Raw genomic sequence first — 22,353 nt, 5'->3', positions numbered from 1 at the left:
CAGGTTAAGAACTTTGCTTCAGGATAAGAACAGAAATCGGGTTCTGGTGGCTCGGCGGCAGCAGGAGGCCCCGTTAGCTAAAGTGATGCTTCAGGTTAAGAACAGTTTCAGGTTAAGAACGGACCTCCAGAATGAATTAAGTACTTAACCGGAGGTACCACTGTATTTCCATGTGGTCTCCCATTCATTGTTTTCCAAAATCTTACATTATGACACTTTAGGTGGCTTGGAGATTTAAAGGGCCACTTGTTATGATGAGACGTAGGCTAAGATCCTAAGAAAAAACTTGTGACGTTAGACCAGTAGTCCATCTAAGCTAGTATCCTGTTTTCCACAGTGGCCAACCAGATGCCTGCAGTCACCCACTGCTGTTGTTCCTCAGCAAATGGCATTCTGTGGCATATTGTCTCTAAACGTGGAAGTTTCATATAGCCAGCAATAACGGCTAATAGCTATTGATAGATGGGTCATCCACGATGCTAAACTTTTTCATCTGTTACTTTGAACACAGGTACAAGCCATCTCCATTATGCCTATACAAATTGTTTTGTGCAAAAAAAAAAAAAAGGTGTACACTTGTTTATTGGTACAGCGCCACTATTCTGTACACTGGTACACAGATTGTACATATTTTGAATTTAATGTGTATCTCCCACTGAAGTCTAATCCCCATCTGAGCCAGTAGCCATAACTCTGTATTGTGGTTGCAAATTCCATATTTTAAATGCTTAATATTTTAGCTATTTGTTGTATGAAGAAGTACTTTCTTTTGCCTGTTTTGAATCTCATCATTTCAGAGTCAAAGTTGAGCAGATGCATCTCTGATTGAATTCCCTCCCATGCTTCATAACTGCATAGCCTGCCTCAGAGAAAGCCACAACACTACTAAACTTCAAACGGGATGAAAAGTCCTTCTTAAGGGCTCCACTTTGTGCAAACGGAGGCCTTGGCCAATTATGCGAAAACTTGGAAAATAAAACTTTCTTCCTACCTGACAGACTGCCTTCTGTTCAATATTTCCCATCTCCTAATTTTTCATCCAACAACATGACCTCTGCAGGCAACTACCATCCTTTATATTAATGAAACTGCTATCTGGAAACAAAAGAGCCCGACGAAAACAGCATCTTTTATAGGGTCAGGAACTGGACTACAAAATTGACAGTGACAAAAAATAAAAATGACAACATGCGTCGCCAAACTCAAGACCTAAACACAAAATCCAGCTTCCTTAACCTTCACTTTATCTCAATGCATTCTTCATGTACACAGAGGGCCTATGCACACTCTTCTCCTTCATCAGCTTGCATTCAATGTCACATCCGAGGGAGACAAACATACACTCATGTTTAATAACATGCAATCATTACCCCTCCGAACGAGGGAGGGCATGGGAAATGGTGTGCTTAGGCCTTATACCTATACATCCCATTTAGATCATAGGCAGGCTGACCTGAATGGCCTACTTTGGGGGGAGGTGAGGGGGTGTAGAGTCCCTTTGATCTGTCACTCACACCAAGCAAGTGTGTATATTCAGAAAGACCTCGTAACACTGAAGGAACAACTGGATTGTAGAAGTGACCCTGAGTCTGCATTCTTGCCAGGGCTGGACGCCACAATTGCCCCTAGTTATGTAGTGTTGCTGCAAGGCATTGTGGGAAAACTACAATGGCAGCTGCCATAGGAACCAACTCCTGGGGCAGAGAGGGCTTTGCCTCCCGCTCCGTAAAACATTTGAGGGTCCTGCGCTCCCCGCAAGTTGATGGGCATTGCCATTCAAATAGTGTGCATGCGTCACGTCATGTGATCAATTATGCAGGGTGGGGCTTACCTGCCCCCCCCATATTTTATTCAGGTTGGCACCCCTGGCAGCTGCCCATCACTCATCCGTGTACTGAAAAAGGGGCACTGGGAAGTGATGTCAGCCACTGCTGTGCTTGACTTTTGTGTAAGAAATGCCTTGATGGATCAAACAAAGGTTCTAGTCCAGAATGTTGCAAGAATCCCAGCAGGCACCAGAATGCCTACCAGGCATGGGATGGCAGCCTGACTAATAATAATAATAATAATAATAATAATAATAATAATAATAATAATTTATTTATACCCCACCCATCTGGCTGGGTTTCCCCAGCCACACTGGGCGGCTTCCAACAAATTATTAAAATACAGTGGTCTGTTAAACATTAAAAGCTTCCCTAAACAGGGCTGCCTTTAGATGTCGTCTAAAAGTCTGGTAGTTGTTCTTCTCTTTGACATCTGGTGGGAGCGCATTCCACAGGGCGGGTGCCACTAGCGAGAAGGCCCTCTGCCTGGTTCCTGGTTCCTAGTAGCTCTTGATTTTAAACCTACAGAGCCTACAGTCCCAGTCCCCCTGCCATGATACTTAGCTTGGGGACTGTCTGCCCATAGAGCCACTCCTGATTTATTCTCCTTCCCTCTCTCTCTCTCTCTCTCTCTCTCTCTCTCTCTCTCTCTCTCTCTCACACACACACACACACACACACACACACACAAATAAATAAACAAAAAACCCAAAACAATTTGGGTCATTTTTTTCTTGCAGATTGTGAAGAGACAGAGATTATTTCTACTTTTTACATTATTGATTTGAAATATGACTCAGCAACATGGATAGGGCCATTCAAGTATATAAACAGTGGGGGGAGGGGACGCTTTTCAGACTCATCTAGTTAAAGCTGGCTATTCTTCTTCCATACTACATAATATAAGTAATTCAAGTGGTAATGCTTTATTAAATTAACAATGTGTTGGATTCCCAAAGTTTCCCCTGTCATTCTACCCTAAACAATCCTACTTAAAACTACCTTATTGGACCAAAGTGTTTTTTTCCAATTTCAGCTTACCTATTACCATGAGCCATTAAGCTTATATTTTAGAATACCACGTGGTTAGTTTTTGTTTTTTTTTAAAAGTAATGTACAAACCTTTTTTGTTGTTGTTATAGATCTAATGCAGTAGTGTTTACAAAAATGCTGTAATCCCCCGCTCCCCCCCAGTTTTTAGATTTTAAAAAATAGCTGAATGGTATGACCGAGATGAATTTCAATTCAAGCTGCAATCCTCTGCTCACTGCTACAGAAGTAAGCTCCATTAAGCTCAATGGAGCTTACTTCTGAATACACAGGCAGAGCATTGAGTTCTTGGAATACAATCAGGAGCTGTCAAGATCAATGGGGGCTTTGCCATTAACTCAGTAAGGGGTGTGTGTGTTGTATTATTACATTCCTTCACAGTGAAAAGGCTGTTTTTTAATAGCAGCTCCTACCTACTCTTCATCCTATGGAGCAGCCTTCCTTAACTTGGTGTTAAGGAAGATCCAGTTTCTCAGTCCACCAGATCTGCAGCCCAGGCTGGCGGCCTGTGCTGGCAAACTCTTTGTGGTACAGCCCCGGGGGCGCCACCTATGCTCCTCCTGCCCCAATGTCAACCAGGGAAGTTCTTCCAAAAGTGGCCCAAATTTGAGCATAAAGGCGCATGAGCTTAAGCCTATTTCCTCCCCCCAAAATAGCTCAACAACTCTGGTCAATCCAATGAGTATATCACTGCCAGTTTATTTATAGTGGGAGTAGATCACAGTCTCTTGGAAGTTGGACGTGCCTGATCTATGTTAATTAACCTAGAGCAGAACTTTTAAGTGAAAATGATGTTATTAAACTGGAGAAAGCTGCCCAAAGTCTAGAAATGCCAGAGTTGAACTTCTGTAGGTCTGCTGTCTCACCCCTGCATGGAAATTATTGAAGGAAGGAAATCTAATGCATATGCAGGTAACATTTTGGGGACTCTGAGATGTTTGACATAGCCCTATGCATTGCAACCCAAAGAGACTTTAAAATATTAAGTGGGATACAAATTGATTAAAGAAAAGAATAGTCCTGGGATAACGGTATGTTAGTTTTACATAGCAGGTGAGTACTATATTTTCAAATATATGTTGGATGTCTTTGCCTATCCTCTTTTAGGCCGAAGCTCCAACTCTTGAGAACTTTATCCAAATAAGCTGTGCAACCTGGGAAACAGCTCTCGAAAGAAGCGAGGTGCTTTTAATGTTTAAAGTCAGAGGCCTGTGGCTTTGTCCTGACGTGGCAAATGCCTTACATTTTTTAAATTCCTCAGGTCATACCATGCATTTCCAATGACATGAAAATGGGCTGGTTTTGCAGAACCGAAATTCACTGGCAAGCAAAGGTCGCCTCCCCCACCCCGCCCCACCCCTTCCTATAGGCACGTAAAAAAGGGTTTAACCTAGTCTTTCTAAAGCTATGTTTTAAAATACTTAAATACTGACTGGCACGGAAGATACTGAGCTAGCCCTGGATTCCCGGGTTTTGGTATTGGGCATGGCAATGGTACAGCACGACACTCCGACAGTGGCCTCCGGCAACTCATCCTCCTCGGTCCATTCATTAAGACCAGGGTTGTAGCACTGAATGCATTTCTTGTATTTCTTTTCTATTTCGTTCCAGCCTCCCACCAAGTAAATTTTCCCATTGAGGATGGAAGCGCCGGCGGTGCTCACACCAGTTGGGAGAGGAGCGGCGTAATTCCACTGGCCGGGGTAAGAACTGTAACACTCCACAGGAAGCACGTCTACCCTTTCCCCTCGGCCTCCCAGTTGGGACCCTCCCATGACATAGACCTTTTCCCCCAGGGAGGTGGCGCAGTGCCACCCTCTCGGGGTACTCAGGCTGGCCTTGTCTTGCCAGCTGTCGCTAGCCGGGTCATACATGCAAACCGAGCGGGAATAAGCGTTATTGATGTAGCCTCCGGTGACCAGGATCCTACCATCTATGACCGCGCTAGCATGGCAGCACCTTGCCACCTCCAGAGGGGCCTTCATTTGCCATTGATTAATTGCCGGGACATAACATTCGACGGAAGAGAGACACCCTTCCGAGTTGCGGCCGCCCACTGCGAAGAGGAGACCGTTGAACACGTTCAGGCTGAAATGGGTGCGCTTTTGATTCATGTTGGCCAGGTGAATCCATGTGTTGAAACGAGGGTCGTACCTGAAAGAAATAGGGAGGGGGAAAGGATTACTGGTGCCATCCAAACTTCATCTACAGCTCTAAGTCACAACATTTGTATTTGCTGTAGCTGCCACTCTCTTGTTTGCTACTTTTCTCAGAAATGAAGACTCCCAAACATTGCCATTATTAAGGGCTAAACTAGATGCAAGCCCACCATCGGATCTTAGCTTTTCCCAAAGCTAAAAGCAGCGATCAGCCCAAAGTGAATCATAATAATAATTAAATAATAATAATTGATTATTTATACCCCTCCTATCTGGCTGGGTTTCCCCAGCCACTCTGGGCAGCTCCCAACAGAATATTAAAAGCACGATAAAACATCAGACATTAAAAACTTCCCTAAACAGGGCTGCCTTCAGATGTCTTCTAAATGTCAGATAGTTGTTTATTTCCTTGACATCTGATGGGAGGGCGTTTCACAGGGCTGCCACCACTACTGAGAAGGCCCTCTGCCTGGTTCCCTGTAACCTCACTTCTTGTAGCGAGGGAACCTCCAGAAGGCCCTCAGTGCTCGGTCTCAGAGTCTGGGCTGAACAATGGTGGTGGAGATGCTCCTTCAGATATACTGGGCTGAGGCCATTTAGGGCTTTGAAGGTCGGGGCCATGGTGTGGGCCAAAAAGGCTGTATTGCTCTCTTATCTCCTGTACAGTGGTACCTTGGGTTACAGACACTTCAGGTTACAGACTCCGCTAACCCAGAAATAGTACCTCGGGTTAAGAACTTTGCTTCAGGATGAGAACAGAAATCATGTGGCGGCAGTGCAGCAGCAGCGGAAGGCCCCATTAGGTAAAGTGGTACCTCAGGTTAAGAACAGTTTCAGGTTAAGAATGGACCTCCAGAACGAATTAAGTTCTTAACCCGAGGTACCACTGTACTGTTTTCCTAGTTGAAATCACCCCCTCCCCCAAACTTCTCATTGCTTATATGGCATACCATCCAACTTTTCCAGAGCCCAAACAAAAACGAGCATCTTCCGAAATGTGCTCCTGAGTGAGTCATGTGACGTACACTGTGCTCTCAACATGAAAATTCACTTTTTTCCGGAGTAAGGTCTCACAGGGCACCCCAAAATAACATGTTTTTGGACACCATGGGAGGTCACAGCCCCCAAAAGTGCTTTTTCGGAGGGACAACATGGCATGAGAGTGCAGCACCCAAAATGGCTGCTGTAATCTTGTGCGGAAAAACGTGATGTCCTGTTTTATTCCTGGGGAACTTCGGAGGTATGATATGGCAGCTGGATATTTTCTGCTATGGAGCAAATAGAATTTTCAGGCAGGAGAGATGGTCGACTGGAGCCCTGGACTACCTCGTCTTTGCTCTGCACCCCCAGTCGGCACCTGGTTAGGTAGCCGGGGAAGGGGCGGAGCAACAGTCTGCAACTAACGGGGGTATCACCCTGGCATGGGAAGCTTACGCAGGGTCACAAACCCGGCCCACTGCTTTGATGAGTGAGCGGTAATTACATCCAGACAGTGGCATGTGGGAGAAGATAAAATCTTCCTTCCCTGGTACAGTGGTACCTCGGGTTACAGACGCTTCAGGTTACAGACGCTTCAAAGCTATAGACTCTGCTAAGCCAGAAATAGTACCTCTGGTTAAGAACTTTGCTTCAGGATGAGAACGGAAATCGAGTGGTGGCGGTGCAACGGAAGCAGGAGGCCCCATTAGCTAAAGTGGTACCTCAGGTTAAGAACAGTTTCAGGTTAAGAACGGACCTCCAAAACGAATTAAGTTCTTAACCCGAGGTACCACTGTACTGTGGTCCTATTCATGCTCATACATGCATCTTCATAAGAAAAGCCCTTTTGGATCAGACAAAAAGCCTATCTACTCCAACTTCCTGTTTCCCACAGCAGTAAACCCAATGCTAGGCATGAAGGCAATAGCCATCTCCAGCTGTTGATGCTCAGCAACTTGTATTCAAAGGCATACTGCCTCTGATCTTCAATATGGTGTGTATATAGCCATTGGGACTTGTAGCCATTGATAACCTTGTCCTCCACGAATTTATCTAACCGCATTTGAAAGCTGTCTAACTTGGTGGCCGTTTATCTTTGGGGAAACAGAACTTTCTACATTGGGGGGTCTAGTTCATAACCACTTGTACCTCATGAAAGATGACTCATATCTCAGCTGGATACCATTACCTTGGTTTCAGGCATGGAGACATGGAAAAACAATGGAAAAACAATGGCACTGAAAGAATGATCCCAAGGAAAGCATAAGAATTGCAATATTGGCTGAGCTGCTTCCTCAACAGGTCCATAGTTTAATCAACGAACAAAATGGGGAGGCAATGAATGAGATTAACCATTTGACATTGATCTTGTTAAATTATTGTTGTACTAGCAGCAGGCTGGGCTCAGTAAGATGTTTGAATCTCGCCTGGTAACAGCTCTGTAATAAAACTAGGTTTAATAATATGCACATTTCATATTATTTATTATGTACTTCATTACATATTTCCCCCCCATTATGTTCCAGTGAGTGATACATAATTAAGTCATACTCAGAGTAGATAGAGTGGTACCTCAGGTTACATATGCTTCAGGTTACATACGCTTCAGGTTACAGACTCCGCTAACCCAGAAATAGTGCTTCAGGTTAAGAACTTTGCTTCAGGATAAGAACAGAAATTGGGCTTCGGTGGCGCGGCGGCAGCAGGAGGCCCCATTAGCTAAAGTGGTGCTTCAGGTTAAGAACAGTTTCAGGTTAAGAACGGACCTCCGGAATGAATTAAGTACTTAACTTGAGGCACCACTGTATATTAAAATCATTGGGCTTCCTCTGAGTATGACTAATGTTGGGTATCACCCAGTAATTTGTTGCATGTGAGTACTGGAAAAAGCTTGAGTTTAGTATGCATATTGCATCTATTCTTTTGATTCTGACATGTGGAAAATCAAACTGCTAGCTCACTAATAAAACCAAACTGAATGGACATTTAATATAATCTCACTGCTCTTAGTCAACCGATTTCATTTGTTCCTAGTTATTTACCAGAAATGTTTGAAATAGCCATTGACTATCGTACATGAATGCTAAGACAAAACATATGCATATACACATACAAAAAGAGAGATGGAGAAAGAAAACTTCTCCCTTGGAGAATGTTCTTACTATTTGTTAATGTCGTTAAAAGTACATGACTCAAAATCTAACATTGGAAATGGCCAGAAATGGCACGTTGTGGAGTAACATATTCTAGTTTCATTACATTTTATTATATTCTCTGTGAAATGAGCCCATCTGTTATTTGTATGTAACTACGTAAAATTTATGTATTTATTCATTTACTTTATATGCTGAATTTCTGCCAAGGCACCTAAGGTGGTTTATAATTTACTGTAAATTTGGGAGGAGGGGCAAGAGAAAGAGGCTGTCTGGTTGGATCACACAAGAAATGAGGGAGTATTTTCTATTGACTTTCTGGGATCAGAATTTCAGTCCTGGCTTCTCAAGTCATATTTACAGTACCTTCATCCCTTTCCTAACATGTCCAATAGCACTACTCATAATGCTTCAGATAACAGTGAGGAAATGGTAGGATTAAAATCCTGGCTTTATAGTAACTTCAGAAAATATATTAGCCCAAATGTTTAGAATTTGGGTAACAGAATCTTCCAATTGCAATATAGTTGCTGCTAGCCAGTCTGATTTGTAACATTTGCAATCTACAAAAACTTATGCTACAATGAACCTGTTTGTTATTAAAGGGGCCACAAGACTGTTTGCTGTTTTCTTGGCAACAGATTAATATGGCTACATCCTTAGAATTTGCCCTGTGAGAATAGGAATATTTGTTGCATTGCTATATGTTGCTAATTCTAAGAAGCAGGAAAGAAAGTATTAACTCAAAAGAAAATAATATCAGCCTTGTTGTTTAGTTGTCTTGCAAGGGCCTACAACTCTGTAATAATATAAAATAAAATAAGGTTCCCCAATCTCTGTATTCCTGTCTCTTCTGATTCTGCTTTCAGCTACAAAAAGAAAAAAAGTTTGTGACCTGCTTTAATTTGGACATAGTTGCTGTTTCCAGACAACCTGTTTGCCAAGCATTTGCCAGATTTGTTTATACAAAGTTGATCAGGAGGTTAGACTATGTCAGCTATTTATTGAGTGTTCATTCTAAGCTGCATGTGGGGAGGTTATACAGGGTTGCATCAAGCAGTTGCTATCCCATGTTTCTAGGGCCTTTTGCCATCACTTTTTATAATCACAAAAAGTCTGTTTCTGGGGAGAAGCAGCAGTTCAAATATGCCAAATGAACTTTACTTGCTTAATGTGCATTTGCCAGTATGTGACTGAATCCCACCCAAAAATACTCTGGATATATAAGCCTATAAAGTACTCTAAAGCATATAAATACTTTTGCTGGTTCAAGTTACGAAATACATTATTTATATCCTGTAGCCACAATTCAACACAGAGTTAACATTTATAATTATATGTTCTATACTGGATTTACAAAATTAAAATATGGAGCGTTCTTTTAATGCTTCATTTTTAGTGCCTATTGAATGATAATTTTACGACCAGAAGTAAATAATTTAATTTCAAAATTATCAAGCCTAAGCATAGAAAGGAAGAGCAATTTGATTTCCATTATCTTCCCCTCAGTACATGATAATACTTAAGATTAGTGCTCAAAGCACTTCACTAGTCCTTTCAACAACCCTGTAAGTTATGCCAATATTATTGTCCCCATATTTCAGAAAGAGGCTGAGACAGAGAGGCTCGTCTAACCATAACAAGTGAGTGGATGGCATAAACTCAGTCCGAAATGAATAATGGCCATGACAGAGAGATCACCTTGCTTCAAGGTACCTGTTGAACTAATGGCTGAGGAGAAATTTGAAGCACAGATGGCCTGCTAAACAACCCCATTTCTCCAGTACTGTTGCTATTCATGAGCCACTGCCCCACCCCAGCAGAGCTAATAACAGCTGGAAGTGTGTGACTTACAGTGCTGGAAATGGCATGTGAGCAAAGGATTAAATACTATTCAAAATAGCACCACAGGGATTGTTCATTAGCAAAACCAAGATCAAGTAGACTCTTCCTTGTCAGTTCTGCTCTACTACAAGCTCTTATGTTAAGCCATGTAGATGGACTTTGCAAGATGGAATAGATGAAGGAAAGATAAATATGGATAGATACCTTTTAAAGCCTTTTAATGAGAACTAACATTGAGGGACGCGGGTGGCGCTGTGGGTTAAACCACAGAGCCTAGGACTTGCCGATCAGAAGGTCGGTGGTTCAAATCCCTGTGACGGGGTGAGCTCCCGTTGCTCGGTCCCTGCTCCTGCCAACCTAGCAGTTCGAAAGCATGTCAAAGTGCAAGTAGATAAATAGGTACCGCTCAGGCGGGAAGGTAAACGGTGTTTCCATGCGCTGCTCTGGTTCACCAGAAGCGGCTTAGTCATGCTGGCCACATGACCTGGAAGCTGTAAGCCGGCTCCCTCTGCCAATAAAGTGAGATGAGTGCTGCAACCCCAGAGTCGGCCACGACTGGACCTAATGGTCAGGGATGCCTTTACTTTTGGGGGACGTGCTTGGCTGAGCAGGGCTGAGCCAGGACTTAGCTACAGATACAGATACACCTACTGTATTCCAAACTCTGGTTATCCCAGTAGACCTTGGGTTAGGATTGCTCCCAAAGTCCAGTTCTATTTTAAAGGCTTGCTTCATCTTAAATTAGGGAACTAGCCAGTGGTAGGCCTGTTCCTGAATAGAGTTTGGAATAAGGTTAGGTGAATAAGGAATAAGGAAGGTGAAATGTTAGAAGCAAAAAATAAAATAAAAATGCAGCATAATGTGCTTCCCAAACCAGTGGTTGAAGTGCCCAGGATATTCCCATTAATGCCCATTGATGCCAATGGGCACTATTCTTCCAGGGGTAATAAAAGCTGCAAACCACTTGGGGCAGTCCCATAGAAAATCCTGCCTCACTTGTCTGCTCCCCACTCCCAAAGACATAGTAGACTGCTAGCAATGTGTAATCTCAGCAAAATCCATATCAGCCCTTGAAGCCTGAAGTTGGAAATAAGAACAGTGAAAGGGACAGGATGGACCACAGTGTATACCATCTTGACGGCTTCTGAGACTTTCAGACAGAAAAGAGGAGATATGGATTGTGCTTATTTATTAATGAGCTGGTTGTATGTAAAACTGAGGATTAAATTTGGCAAAATGTGAAGGGTGGGTGACGCTGGGAGATTGGCAGCGTTGTGGGAGGGATGTATATTATATATTTATACAAAAAAATTCTAGGGGTTTCATTTTCACCCTCTGCATACTACACCAGTGAGGCTGAATGGTTGATTATTGGGGCCAGATGTCAGACAACAACGTCCAATGCCACGTTAAGGAGGAATGCATGCATGTTGTCTGGGGAAAAGCAAGATCTGTTTTTCTCAGGCAAAGTGTTACTCAAGAGGTATCAGAAGGAAATGTTTGAAAATTGATGAATGACTCTTCTAGAGAGATAGAAGAGGATTTACTCTACTCGATTGTTTTGAGGACAGGCTATAACAATATATAAAAGCCATAGCAGAAACTGGTAATTGAACAGTTGATGTGTGGGAAGAAGCGATGAATGTATTTTGAAATGAGAGTTGGAAAAGTTATTTTATTGGGAGCACCAAAGGAAGGAGGAAAATAGAGGGGACATCTGGGGTGGGAGGAAAGTAAGTGTTTAGATTTGTATTGAATTTGTATTAATTTGATGAGGATTTGTTAAAAATCATGGAACATCAATAAAAATAATTGGCCAACCCCCCCCCCCCAATGGAGCATCACATCTGACTTGAACCTATGGAAATGTAAAGGTTCTCTGCATGGCTGCTAGAAATGTGTCTCTGTTTTAAATGTGTTGGGTGGATATCTTTGAAAGAAACACATATCAAATAGTATCTGAGAGTAGGAATGCCTGTCACGTTTAATGGTACAAGCATGGTAAAAACCATGGTGAAACCATCCACCTTTGCCACAACCCACAATCCATGAGAATCTAGACATAGGGGCACCTTGCTCTCCTGTGGGTGATCCTCATATAAGACTGGCATCCATACACGGAACTCTCTAAGCCATTTCCTCTAAAATCCCTATAGATACATGGAAGAAATGAAGGAACGTTCATGACAGTGTGGAAGGATTGCCTCATGAGCATTCTCAGATTCACAGTGAGGAAGCTGCCTTATAGGCCAGACTGTTTGCCCATCTAGCCCAGTTTTGTCTCCTCAGCCAATCTGCAGTTCTTTGACGTGGAGATGCCAGGGCATCTTAAAAGCATGTGCTGTACCCCTGAGCTACAGCCGCTGCCCCAGTTTAAGGGATCATACACATTGCCTCTTTTGCTACATATACAAGTGTTGGGGGAAACTGTGAAGGGAGTTATTTTCTCATTCCTTATGCTATGCACAAATACTCAGCAAAATACAGTGGTACCTCGGGTTACATACACTTCAGGTTACATACGTTTCAGGTTACAGACTCCGCTAATCCAGAAATAGTACCTCGGGTTAAAAACTTTGCTTCAGGATGAGAACAGAAATCGTGCTCCGGTGGCGCAGCAGCAGTGGGAGGCCCCATTAGCTAAAGTGGTCTTCAGGTTAAGAACAGTTTCAGGTTAAGAACAGACCTCCAGAACGAATTAAGTACTGAACCCGAGGTACCACTGTAGGTACATGATGTGCAATCAAGACACGCAATGCAATTCTGCCTGGGAGCCAAGCATAAGTCAACTCTGAGCTTCTGGGAGGAAGAATGGGGAATTTATAATAAACAGCATGAGACCTGGGGCAGCAGTGCCACCAGCGGCCAGTGCCATAGCTATGAAGGGGCTAGCTGGGTTTTTGCCCTGGGTGAAGCCTCCAAAGGGGCACCATTGAGGCTCCCACCCTGTTTGTGTGTGTGTGTGTGCAAGTGCGCATGGGGGAGTCTTTGACCCGGGTGGAATAAAGTCTAGTTTCGCCCCTGCCAACAGCCAAATCTACCTCACAGGATTATTGGGCAAGGGGGAGAGAAATCATGTGACCACCCTGAGTTCCTTAGAATAAGGCAGGATAAAAAGTCTGTGTGCATTTTTCCCTACCCATGTCCATCACGTTTTATCATATTCGAATTAAAATTGGTCATGTATTCATTTATTCAACTCACCTTTCTTAGTGCTTCTGGCCTTCCCATTGGTGACAGTCAATGAAGTTCAGTTCAGAGGAGACCCACTGAAATTAATGGGCCTAACTTAGTCATGATGATTAATTCTGGTGTGTCTACCCTGAGTAAAACTTCATTGAATACAACTCCTTGATCTCCTAAGCCATTTCAGACAGTGTTAAGAATACCTCCCTTGCATCTGAATGACCAACCTGGAGGATGGGAAAGGTTTATGTTCACATTAAAAAAGAGAGAAAGAGAGTTTATGGGCTGCTGTCAGGGATCAGCATTGTTGGGCACCTGCTAAGGCACTCCCTGCCAGCAGGGGGATCACAGTCAACTCCTGAAACCTCCTCTTTGCTGCTTCTGCCTATTTACCTGCCATTGCCAAGCAAGTGAGCAGGGAGGAGCAAGAAGAAGCCGCATTGGCAAAGTGAGCAGAGGGAGCAAGGGCTCTTTGTGCTGCCTTCTTTCTGTGGGAGGTGATGACGATTAAAACCAAAGGGAGAAGGAAGCATCGAGATAGGGATGTGGGTATGGGTCCACTGAAGCTTATTGAGAACACCTTGTCCAAACATTTTCCCCAAACCTGGATCTCCAGCACTGGATGGTTTTCATGTTAAGATTAACATGGTTGCATCCCAGCCGATTGGATGCTGTGCGGAGTGTTTGGCCAGGCTAAGTAGATGGCCATGCCCCTCCCCAGGGCCCCCACGGATTGGCTCATTTGAAGGATGGGTTAGGCGGGAACCTGTGAGCCTCTGCAGCCCAGGAGCAGACAGGGAAACAATCTAAACCTACTCATCCAGTGGAGAGAGGAGATGCCACACCAGGCTGCAACCACCGATCACTGGCAAGATGGTAAGTGGCCATTCTGACCCAGTTCTGGCTGCATGGTCACATGGTCACAAGAGGCTCCCAGTGCAAATCTTTCCACCGTACACCATATGACCACCATGGAGTTTTAGACATTGAAGTTCAGACCCATTTGGAGATTTTTGTATAACAGGAGTAATAAATACTGAGCATATATCCCCGTAGAAACGGCAGCGTAACAAGACATGAGAGACAGTTTCTACCTCCATCAAGCAGGGGCAGACTCATTCCACGTATGGTTTACCCTCGAATCTGCCCTGCAATAAGGCAGATGGCAGCATAAAACTTAGGGAACAAGCTGTGCTACCAAAATGCTTAAGGTTTTAAACAACAATTTTAGCTTATATTTTAGTGATCAATACACACACACACACATTTCTGCCACTATAGCTGAATTGTCTCTGTTATACCCAATTGCAATTCAATGTATCCCTGTTGTGTTTTATGATTTTCCTGATATTGTAAGTGACTCGGAACTGGTCTGTGACCGTAATAATAAAATTCATTCATTCATATGACTATCATTTACAGAAGCATGATATATAAACCACAATACTGTCTGGGAAACATAGCCACTTCTATATCCTGTACAGTTCCTAGCTTAGTGTTGATGCAGCGCATGTTGTAGAAAAAGGTGGGAAATCAGTGATGCCATCACACGATCACCACCCCTCACATTTGAGAAGCCCATATGCATTAACCCCACACCTCTGTTATCATCGGATACTGGCTCCCAGTGTGTTTGTGGTTTTCTGTGCGTAAAAGATAGTGTGTGTTTATTCTCTTGAGCATGGCCCACTGACAACTTTAATATTGGCAATATAACCCAAAGAGATAAAGAAGATAATGGGTCCTTATCCGTGTTGTAGGCCAGGTGAGGGGTACCTTTGTCCCTCCAGAGGTTGCTGAACCACAACTCCCAGCACCCCTGTCTTGCTTGGACTAATGGGATAAACATCTGCAGCCCCGTTCCACACCCCAGTTGTAGGGTAATAAAGCAAATGCACTTGATACCTTACACCATTTAGAATCATAGAATTGTAGAGTTGGAAGGGACCCCAAGGGGCAATGCAATCTTTTGCCCAATGTGGGGCTCAAACCCGTCACCCTGAGATTAAGAGTCTCATGTGCTTACATATAGGCCAGTAAATATATTACTATGACAAAGAAAAGGAAAATGTGCCTGTCTAATCCTATTTCAAATTAATATGACAACTGTGAAGCACCAACAGCTCTCGGGTGGAGAAGCATTTGAGTCTTATCCAACATGCATATCATCTGAGACATTTGAATTATTCAGGCGTTCATAAGGGGACTTAAACACACAACGAATGGGGAGCGTGCATGAGCCTGCTTGCAGTGTCCCCATTGTCTTCCATGGCTGCAGGAGGCTTTCCTGCAGGAGACAGTCACCCTTGAACATACAAATGTCAATGGAAACAGGGAGTGGAGCTAGCATGCTTGTACATGCTTTTTCCTCTTTGCAACATCCCTGTTGTAAACATATAAATAGGGACGCTGTTAATCTAACTTTGTCACAAAGGCAATTTTTTTCTGGCTGTTTTTTCCTTCCAGAAATAATAATCGACCTTTGCAGGTACAGTGGTGAACAACTTGGATTAAGAACACTGCAAACCTAGAAGTAGGGGAAAGAGACAGCGGAAGAAGATTGGAAGAAATTTAAAATTTATCTTAAGAAATATTGTAAAATTAATGAGTGTTAAAATGTTGTGGTTATAGAAAGTAAGGGGCTACAGCTGTAAAAGATTAAGTAAAAGAAAAGAAAAGGAAAAATTGGATAAAATTAAGGGGAGGATTTGCTGAAACAAATTTGGGAATTGGAATGCAGAAAGGGGAGGTATGGGGAAGTCGGTGAAGTAAGTTTTAAGAAAAAAAAGGATTTGAAATTATACGTGTTTGTTTGTTTTTGTGTGTGTACGTTTGTATTGTGTATTGTGTGTGTTTATATAATTTGTGAAAATTCAATAAATATTTTTTAAAAAATAGAAGTAGGTGTTTTGGATTGTGAACTTTGCCTTGGAATTAGAACATGTTTTACTTCCTGTTGAGTGTGTTCCATTTGTAAATTGAGTCCCCCACTGCTATGGGAAAGCATGCCTTGATTTAAGAATGCTTTGGTTTAAGAACGGACTTCTGGAATGGAGTAAGTTCATAAACCAAGGTACCACTGTATTCCCTTTCGGCACGGCTTGGATGGCATTTGTCAATCACAGGCACCTATGCTAAATACAACAACCTCAATCAAGATTGTTCTTCCGTTGCTGTTTATGCATCTGCATTTCCCTCTCCCTCCCTCCCCGGAGCTGTTATGTGCTGAACATACTACCTCTATAAATAACCAGTTACCTGCAGAAATTGCTGACCGCATGCTTAGCCTGATTCCTGGCATCATTCTGGTCTTCTCCACCTGCCACGTAGAGGAATCCATCCATCACGGTGACGCACTGGTTGAAGCTTTTAGCAGGCATCTCAGTAAGCCTCTTCCATCCGTTGTCAGGGTCTCTGTATAAAATGTCTCTGCTAAGGGATTTCTCTGTTAAAGCTGGGCGTCCCCCAACCGTAACCAGGACCCGTAATCCTCCACGAATCCTTGTTCTCCTAGACTGCAATGTATTCTGGTGGTAGGGAAGCAAATGGTAATTCATGGCATCTACTAGAAGTCTATGGCAATCTGCATCTTGCATCATTCTTGGTACAGTCTGAACATAATTCACCAGGTCTTGGGCAGAGATGGTACCAAAGCGAATGTTGCTCAACAGATCCGCAGCATATTTTGCTCTTTTTTGGTCAAATTCCAGCCATCTCGTTGCAATTTGGAATGCAACGAGTTCAGAAGGCAACTGCAAGTCATCGTCTGCAAGAAGTTCATTGATCCGGTCAAAAGTGAGCTTTAAGAACTGATCCGATTCGGAAAACTCAATGAAGTTGTCTCTGATGAATTTCTGAGCTGCTTCCTTGGTGGTTTTGAGTCCATATGTCTCTGCGATGTTGGCAACATACATGCAATTCTCCACGTTGATTTCTTGCATCAAAAAATCACTGCACATCTTCACAAGGGTATGAATCTGAAGGTAGATGGCTGTGGAGATGATGCTACCTATAGTATACAGCGAGAGAGTGAGCTTTCCTGTGTAGGCATATGCAATGACAGTAGCTAGGCCCAGGGGAGATATATCGTTGAGGTCCACTCTCTGAGTTGATGGATCTTTCTTCAAGATGTTGTGGAGGTAGTCACTGCAGGAAGCCATCACCACCTTGTGGACATCAAAAGACTTTGTTTTGGTACCGATGACTAAATCACAGAGGAAGTTCTCCAGCCTCATCCTGCACAGCCCTTCCAAAAGGTTGGGACTGTAGAGAGCATCGGAAACCTCAGTTGAGACACAGCTGAAGCCATTCCCCCCTTCCAAAAGGCCGTTCAAGCCGTTCAGCTTGCTGAGAGGACCATCTTCCACGATGATGGTCAGCTCATTGATATCCACCTTGCTCTTTTTGACGTTCTTCTTCTTGGGCGCCATGACTGCAATATAATATCACAGCCAGGAGCTAGCTAGAAGAAGGAGAAGGAGAAGGAGAAAAGGACAACTTTTAGACCCGTATTTCAGTGCATTGGTTTTCAGCATCTCACTGAAAACGACTGCAAAGCATCCTTGCAGGCGGCAAACGGAAACAGAAAAATAAGAAAAGTGGAACAGCAGGAGATTATGGAAAACTCCGCAATCACACACATCTGTAACCTCATGCAAGGTGAATAAATGTTGCTTGGTAAATGGTGGTTTGTATCTACTCAGTGTCAAGTGTCAAACTCGTACTCCCCAAGTGGTTTGTAAAAATATAATACCAAAAAGAAAAACCAGCTGAAATTACAAACATCAATTTAAATGTCTGCTGAAATAATAAAAATATATTCAGAAGTTCAGTATGGAGTGGGCCTGTCTGACCTCAACTCGAAGGGAGTTCAATAAGTTATGATGCTTACTGAAAGGCTGACACACCCCAAGTTGGACACTGAGATCATGGCAGGGAGCCCTATTAGTGGTTTGCTGTGGGCCAGAATCTGACTCATGTCAATGAGTTGAGCTTTTAGAGCTGTGGGTCCAACTCGGCGGAACTCCCTGCCACAAGAAGTTATACACGGACACTATCCCTACAGAGCTTCAGATGCCTGGTTAAATCAGTTTTTATTTTTGGAGGCTTTTGCACCCTGAATGCTTCCAAGATGTTTTGCAGCATTATTTTATATAGGCGGTTTCAAAATCAGGTTCAATTTCTGTTTTAAGTTATGTATATCGTATATCATGATTGTAAGCTGCTTTGGGACCTATGTAAAGAAATGGGGGTATATAAAATTTTAAAATAAATAAATAAATCTCTCGGACCAATCTGCTTCACAGGGTTGCTGGGCCCATAACACGAGAAAATTGTGCATTGTCCTTGAGCCCCATTTTTTTCTTTTTTCTTTTTTTGTAGTGTGGGCAAGCTGACCAATAGATAGGATTCACTGCCCAACCCTAAAGCACATTTAGTACGAAGCAAGTCCCACTGGCTGAAGTTCCGAATCAGTATGTTTCGGGATTGGGAGTGTGCATATTTATTTACTTAAACTGGAGACTGCCACTGTCCTTCATATGTAAGAACAGACTGCTCTTCTCTTTTGTAGATAGACTCAGCGGCCTGCTAAAGCCTGAGGGAATTATTTTCCTCCAAAACAGCATGACTAGACTAAGAGATAACAGTGAAAAAGAAACATACAATTTTGAAATAATAAATCAAGTTGAAAGTTGTGGCTCTTTTACACCTAACTACTACTGAATTGGGTAGAACAGGCCCACTGTAGTCTTTCAATCTGTTTTGATGTACATAAAAAAGAGTTTATTGTATTTTTAAAAAATTACTTGGGGAGAGGGGAGATTATTGGGTTGATTTGTTTTTATTATGTATTTTGTGTTTTATATTGTATAGGACAGAATCCAAATTTACTTACTTACATCATAATAATAATAATAATAATAATAATAATAATAATAACCTGTTTTAATTATTTCCAGGACATTTTATATACTGCTTAACATCTTTTGTCAAAATCCTTAAGCAATTTACAGAAATTATGAAACCAAAATATAGTAAATGGTATACATTAAAATAAGGTGCAGAAAGATAGTAATACAATAAATGCACTGTAAAAAAATCCAATAATAATACAAAAACAGCATAGATGAATTTTTAAGATGGGTTCACATGACAGTTTTCCTCATGACAAGTAATGTTTCTTCACTCCTTGCCCATGTGGCAAACGCCATACAACACTGAGTACAGCACATGTTTAATTTGCATTCAGCTGAAATCGACAACCTCCCTTCTTTTCAGACCATGTAGTAGTTAGGGATCTGAAATGGTTTTAAATTATATAGAGCTCCACCAAAGGACCAGGAGTACAGGGAAGCAAAACAAAATCCTACTTGTAATGGCAGGAGAATGGTTATGGATGACCTCCATATTTATTTACACCTGCCCCACTGAAATCAACAGGATTTATCTTTTGAGCAATTGCAGACAAGCCTAATTTACAGTTTGTCCCCACAAAGCACTTGCAGATTTGCACATTCTGGTTTTCACCAAACCAGCTTTCTGGTCAAAACTCTCACCGTGAATTGATCCAGACTTCCAGCTGAGTGCTCTGTCACATGACATGGGAAACCTTCCTGAATAATTCAGTCGCTTCTTCCTCCTCATAAGACAAGTGCTATGCTAACCTCAAACAGCATTGAAGGGCACCAGGTTGGGTGAAACTGTTGTAATGCCAAAAGCAGAAAACCAGCAACCCACCTACAACTCAGGCCTGTAGGGTTGGTAGAGGACCAATGAGAGAACAACCCTCCAAGTCTCCCTATTTTCCAGGGACGTCCCTGATTTAGAGAAGTCATCCCAGTTTCTGATTTGATCCCGGAATGTCCCACTTTTCCTTGGGATGTCCCTATTTTCACTGGAGAAATTTTGGAGGGTATGGAGTTATCTGATGCCCAAGCTGTCTGAAGGGAATCCTGTATAGGGAAGTTTTTTTTAAAAAAATATTAATGTTTTATTCTGTTTTTATATATGTTGGACGCTGCCCAGAGTGGCTGGGGAAACTCAGAAAGATGTGTGGGGTATAAATAGTAAAAATTATCCTTATGGAATGGGACGTCCCTATTTTCATCAGAGAAATGCATAGCTGTCAACTTTCCCCTTTTCTTGCGAGGAATCCTATGCGGAATAAGGGAATTTCCCTTTAAAAAAAGGAAAATGTTGACAGCTATGGAGAAGTGTTGGAGGGTATGTGACAAAGTGAAGCATTGACCTACATGGATTTGAATGCTCTAGATAAGGTAGACTAGGACCTGAGTTCAAATCCTCTCTAAGCCATAGAGCATAACTTTGGACCAGTCACTCTATCTCAGCATAACCAAACTCCAAGAGTCAGTCCTGAGGATAGACTAGCGAAGGGAGAGGACATTGCTGTATACCACATTTGATCTGCTTGGAGGAAGAGGAAAATCAAGATGTAACGAACATCTTAGATCAAGCGAGTGCATCGGCAGCCTGAAACAAGCCCCTGCAAGTTCCCTTCAAAGAGCGCTGCCAAATGTTAAAACAGGCAAGGGTTAAGGAATGCTGTATAGTGGAGTACCATCTGCATTAGCTCTTTCTTGCACAGAGTTTTTTAAAAGCATGAACCATTCAGCATTTTAAGTATAGAAAGGAATGGTTAGTTCCTCTTTCAGGGGGTATGGCGTCCACCCGTCACCCAGTCCTTCCTGCTAGGTGGCAGCTATGTGCAAGCGAGCGAGATGATTGTGTGTGTGTTAGAAGCATCAGCCATCGCTCGCGTACCAGAATGAGCAGAGGTCCCAGAATGTCACTTTGCCAAAGTGGCGGGTCAGCTGCTCCCCCCCCCAGCTGCATTCCTCAAGCTGCATCTGTTGAAAGCTATCAGGGACGTTTCCAAGAATAGCATCGCTCTCTGGGGTCTCTCAAAGCCACTTGCCATTTTAAGGCAGGTCCAGTTTAAAGCACATTTCATGATTGGGGTTTTAATTCTTTTTAAGGGAGAAAAAAAGAAATATTGCCAGGTATACATTTGCAGCCCTTTCTTTTCTCCATTACTAAAAATAAAAATAAAAAATTCTGTTTATTTCATCTGCACAGGTTGAAAATAGCCAGCATGCTTTGGATATGTATCAATTCTCTCTTAGCTGGCTATGCCGATATTCCTTTGGCAAGTGCAATGCACATTTAAAGACAGCCAAGTATCCTTTACATATTTAAAGCTTAATATGAGATCTATGTAAGGATTTGTAGCTCAAGTTTTTTAAAAAGAAAATAAAAAACAGATTTTATCAATATTTAAAACCGTTGTTTTTCTACAACAGGGAACTGCCGCCAGCCCTGTGAAATTTTAGCAGCAAAATTCCTTGCGGATTTTTCCTGGAGCAAACTTTCACCAAGTTACTTGTCAAAAACTGTACAGGAAAACACGCAGTTAAAGGAAAGCCTTTGCCAATTTCATTTTCCTCAGGGCCTCCTCCCCTCCCCATAGCCATAGCTGGCCACATTAAGTTTGTAGCCTGGAGGGAATTCATCCCAGGGCATTTCCAGCTCTTAAATAGAAGGAACACCACCACCCCACCGCCTAGGAACGCTCAGAAACCCAGAAAGCTAATCAGCTCAATAAGAACAGGATTAGAGAGCAGCCTTACCCTTCTCAGCAACAGAGCCTTCCCAGGACTGACCAGCACAATGTCTACGAGAATATTTCTTGAAAAGAATGAGAAAAGGCAGGGGGAAGGGGAAATGGATTTCACCTGAGAAGTCCTAGCTAGCCACAGAAGTTTCTAGTGTGACCCTGCTGCCACTGTGGATGAGAGAGTCTGGAGCCTGCGCTCTGGGGCACTTTAAAAATGACCCCTCCCTCCCATCCTTTCCTGTCACCCAGAAGGGTTTATGTTTCCTCTGCTTGCTTGGCTTTGAATCTGAAGTCAACTTAACTGGATGTCTACAGGATAATAAAATGAGGCTTAAGCTCCTAGAAATTACATTCCTTCCATCCCTGCTGTACTACGGCAGGGTTACCGTTCCAGCGTAAATGACTAAAAACATTGCCCTTAGAATAACTACATTTTTAAAAAACCTTCGCCCCTCTGAACTTTGGTTAACTCCTACTGAAAGTTTTCCCTGCTCCTCCCTTCCAGCAGGTTTTCATATACA

At 42.7% G+C, this 22,353-nt stretch overlaps 1 protein-coding gene across 2 annotated transcripts; it reads right to left on the bottom strand.

The window, feature by feature from the left end:
* Positions 1-525: 525 nt before the first annotated feature.
* On the bottom strand, positions 526-22,039 carry KLHL31 (kelch like family member 31). Of its 2 annotated transcripts, none has more exons than XM_082218306.1 (3): positions 21,951-22,039; positions 16,456-17,659; positions 526-5,030 (listed from the first exon to the last, which is right to left on the bottom strand). In XM_082218306.1, the coding sequence occupies exons 2-3, from the start codon at positions 17,625-17,627 to the stop codon at positions 4,298-4,300; spliced, it is 1,905 nt and encodes a 634-aa protein (XP_082074432.1). In that variant the 5' UTR covers positions 17,628-17,659; positions 21,951-22,039; the 3' UTR covers positions 526-4,297. The 2 variants fall into 2 exon arrangements, with proteins under 2 accessions (XP_082074432.1, XP_082074431.1); XM_082218305.1 differs by having other exon boundaries at positions 21,846-22,027.
* Between the last annotated feature and the right edge of the window lie 314 nt (positions 22,040-22,353).

Source organism: Podarcis vaucheri, assembly GCF_965113315.1.
Source record: "Podarcis vaucheri genome assembly, chromosome: 3".
In the NCBI taxonomy this organism is placed as follows: domain Eukaryota; kingdom Metazoa; phylum Chordata; class Lepidosauria; order Squamata; family Lacertidae; genus Podarcis; species Podarcis vaucheri.
This window is presented reverse-complemented; position numbering and strand designations above follow the sequence as displayed.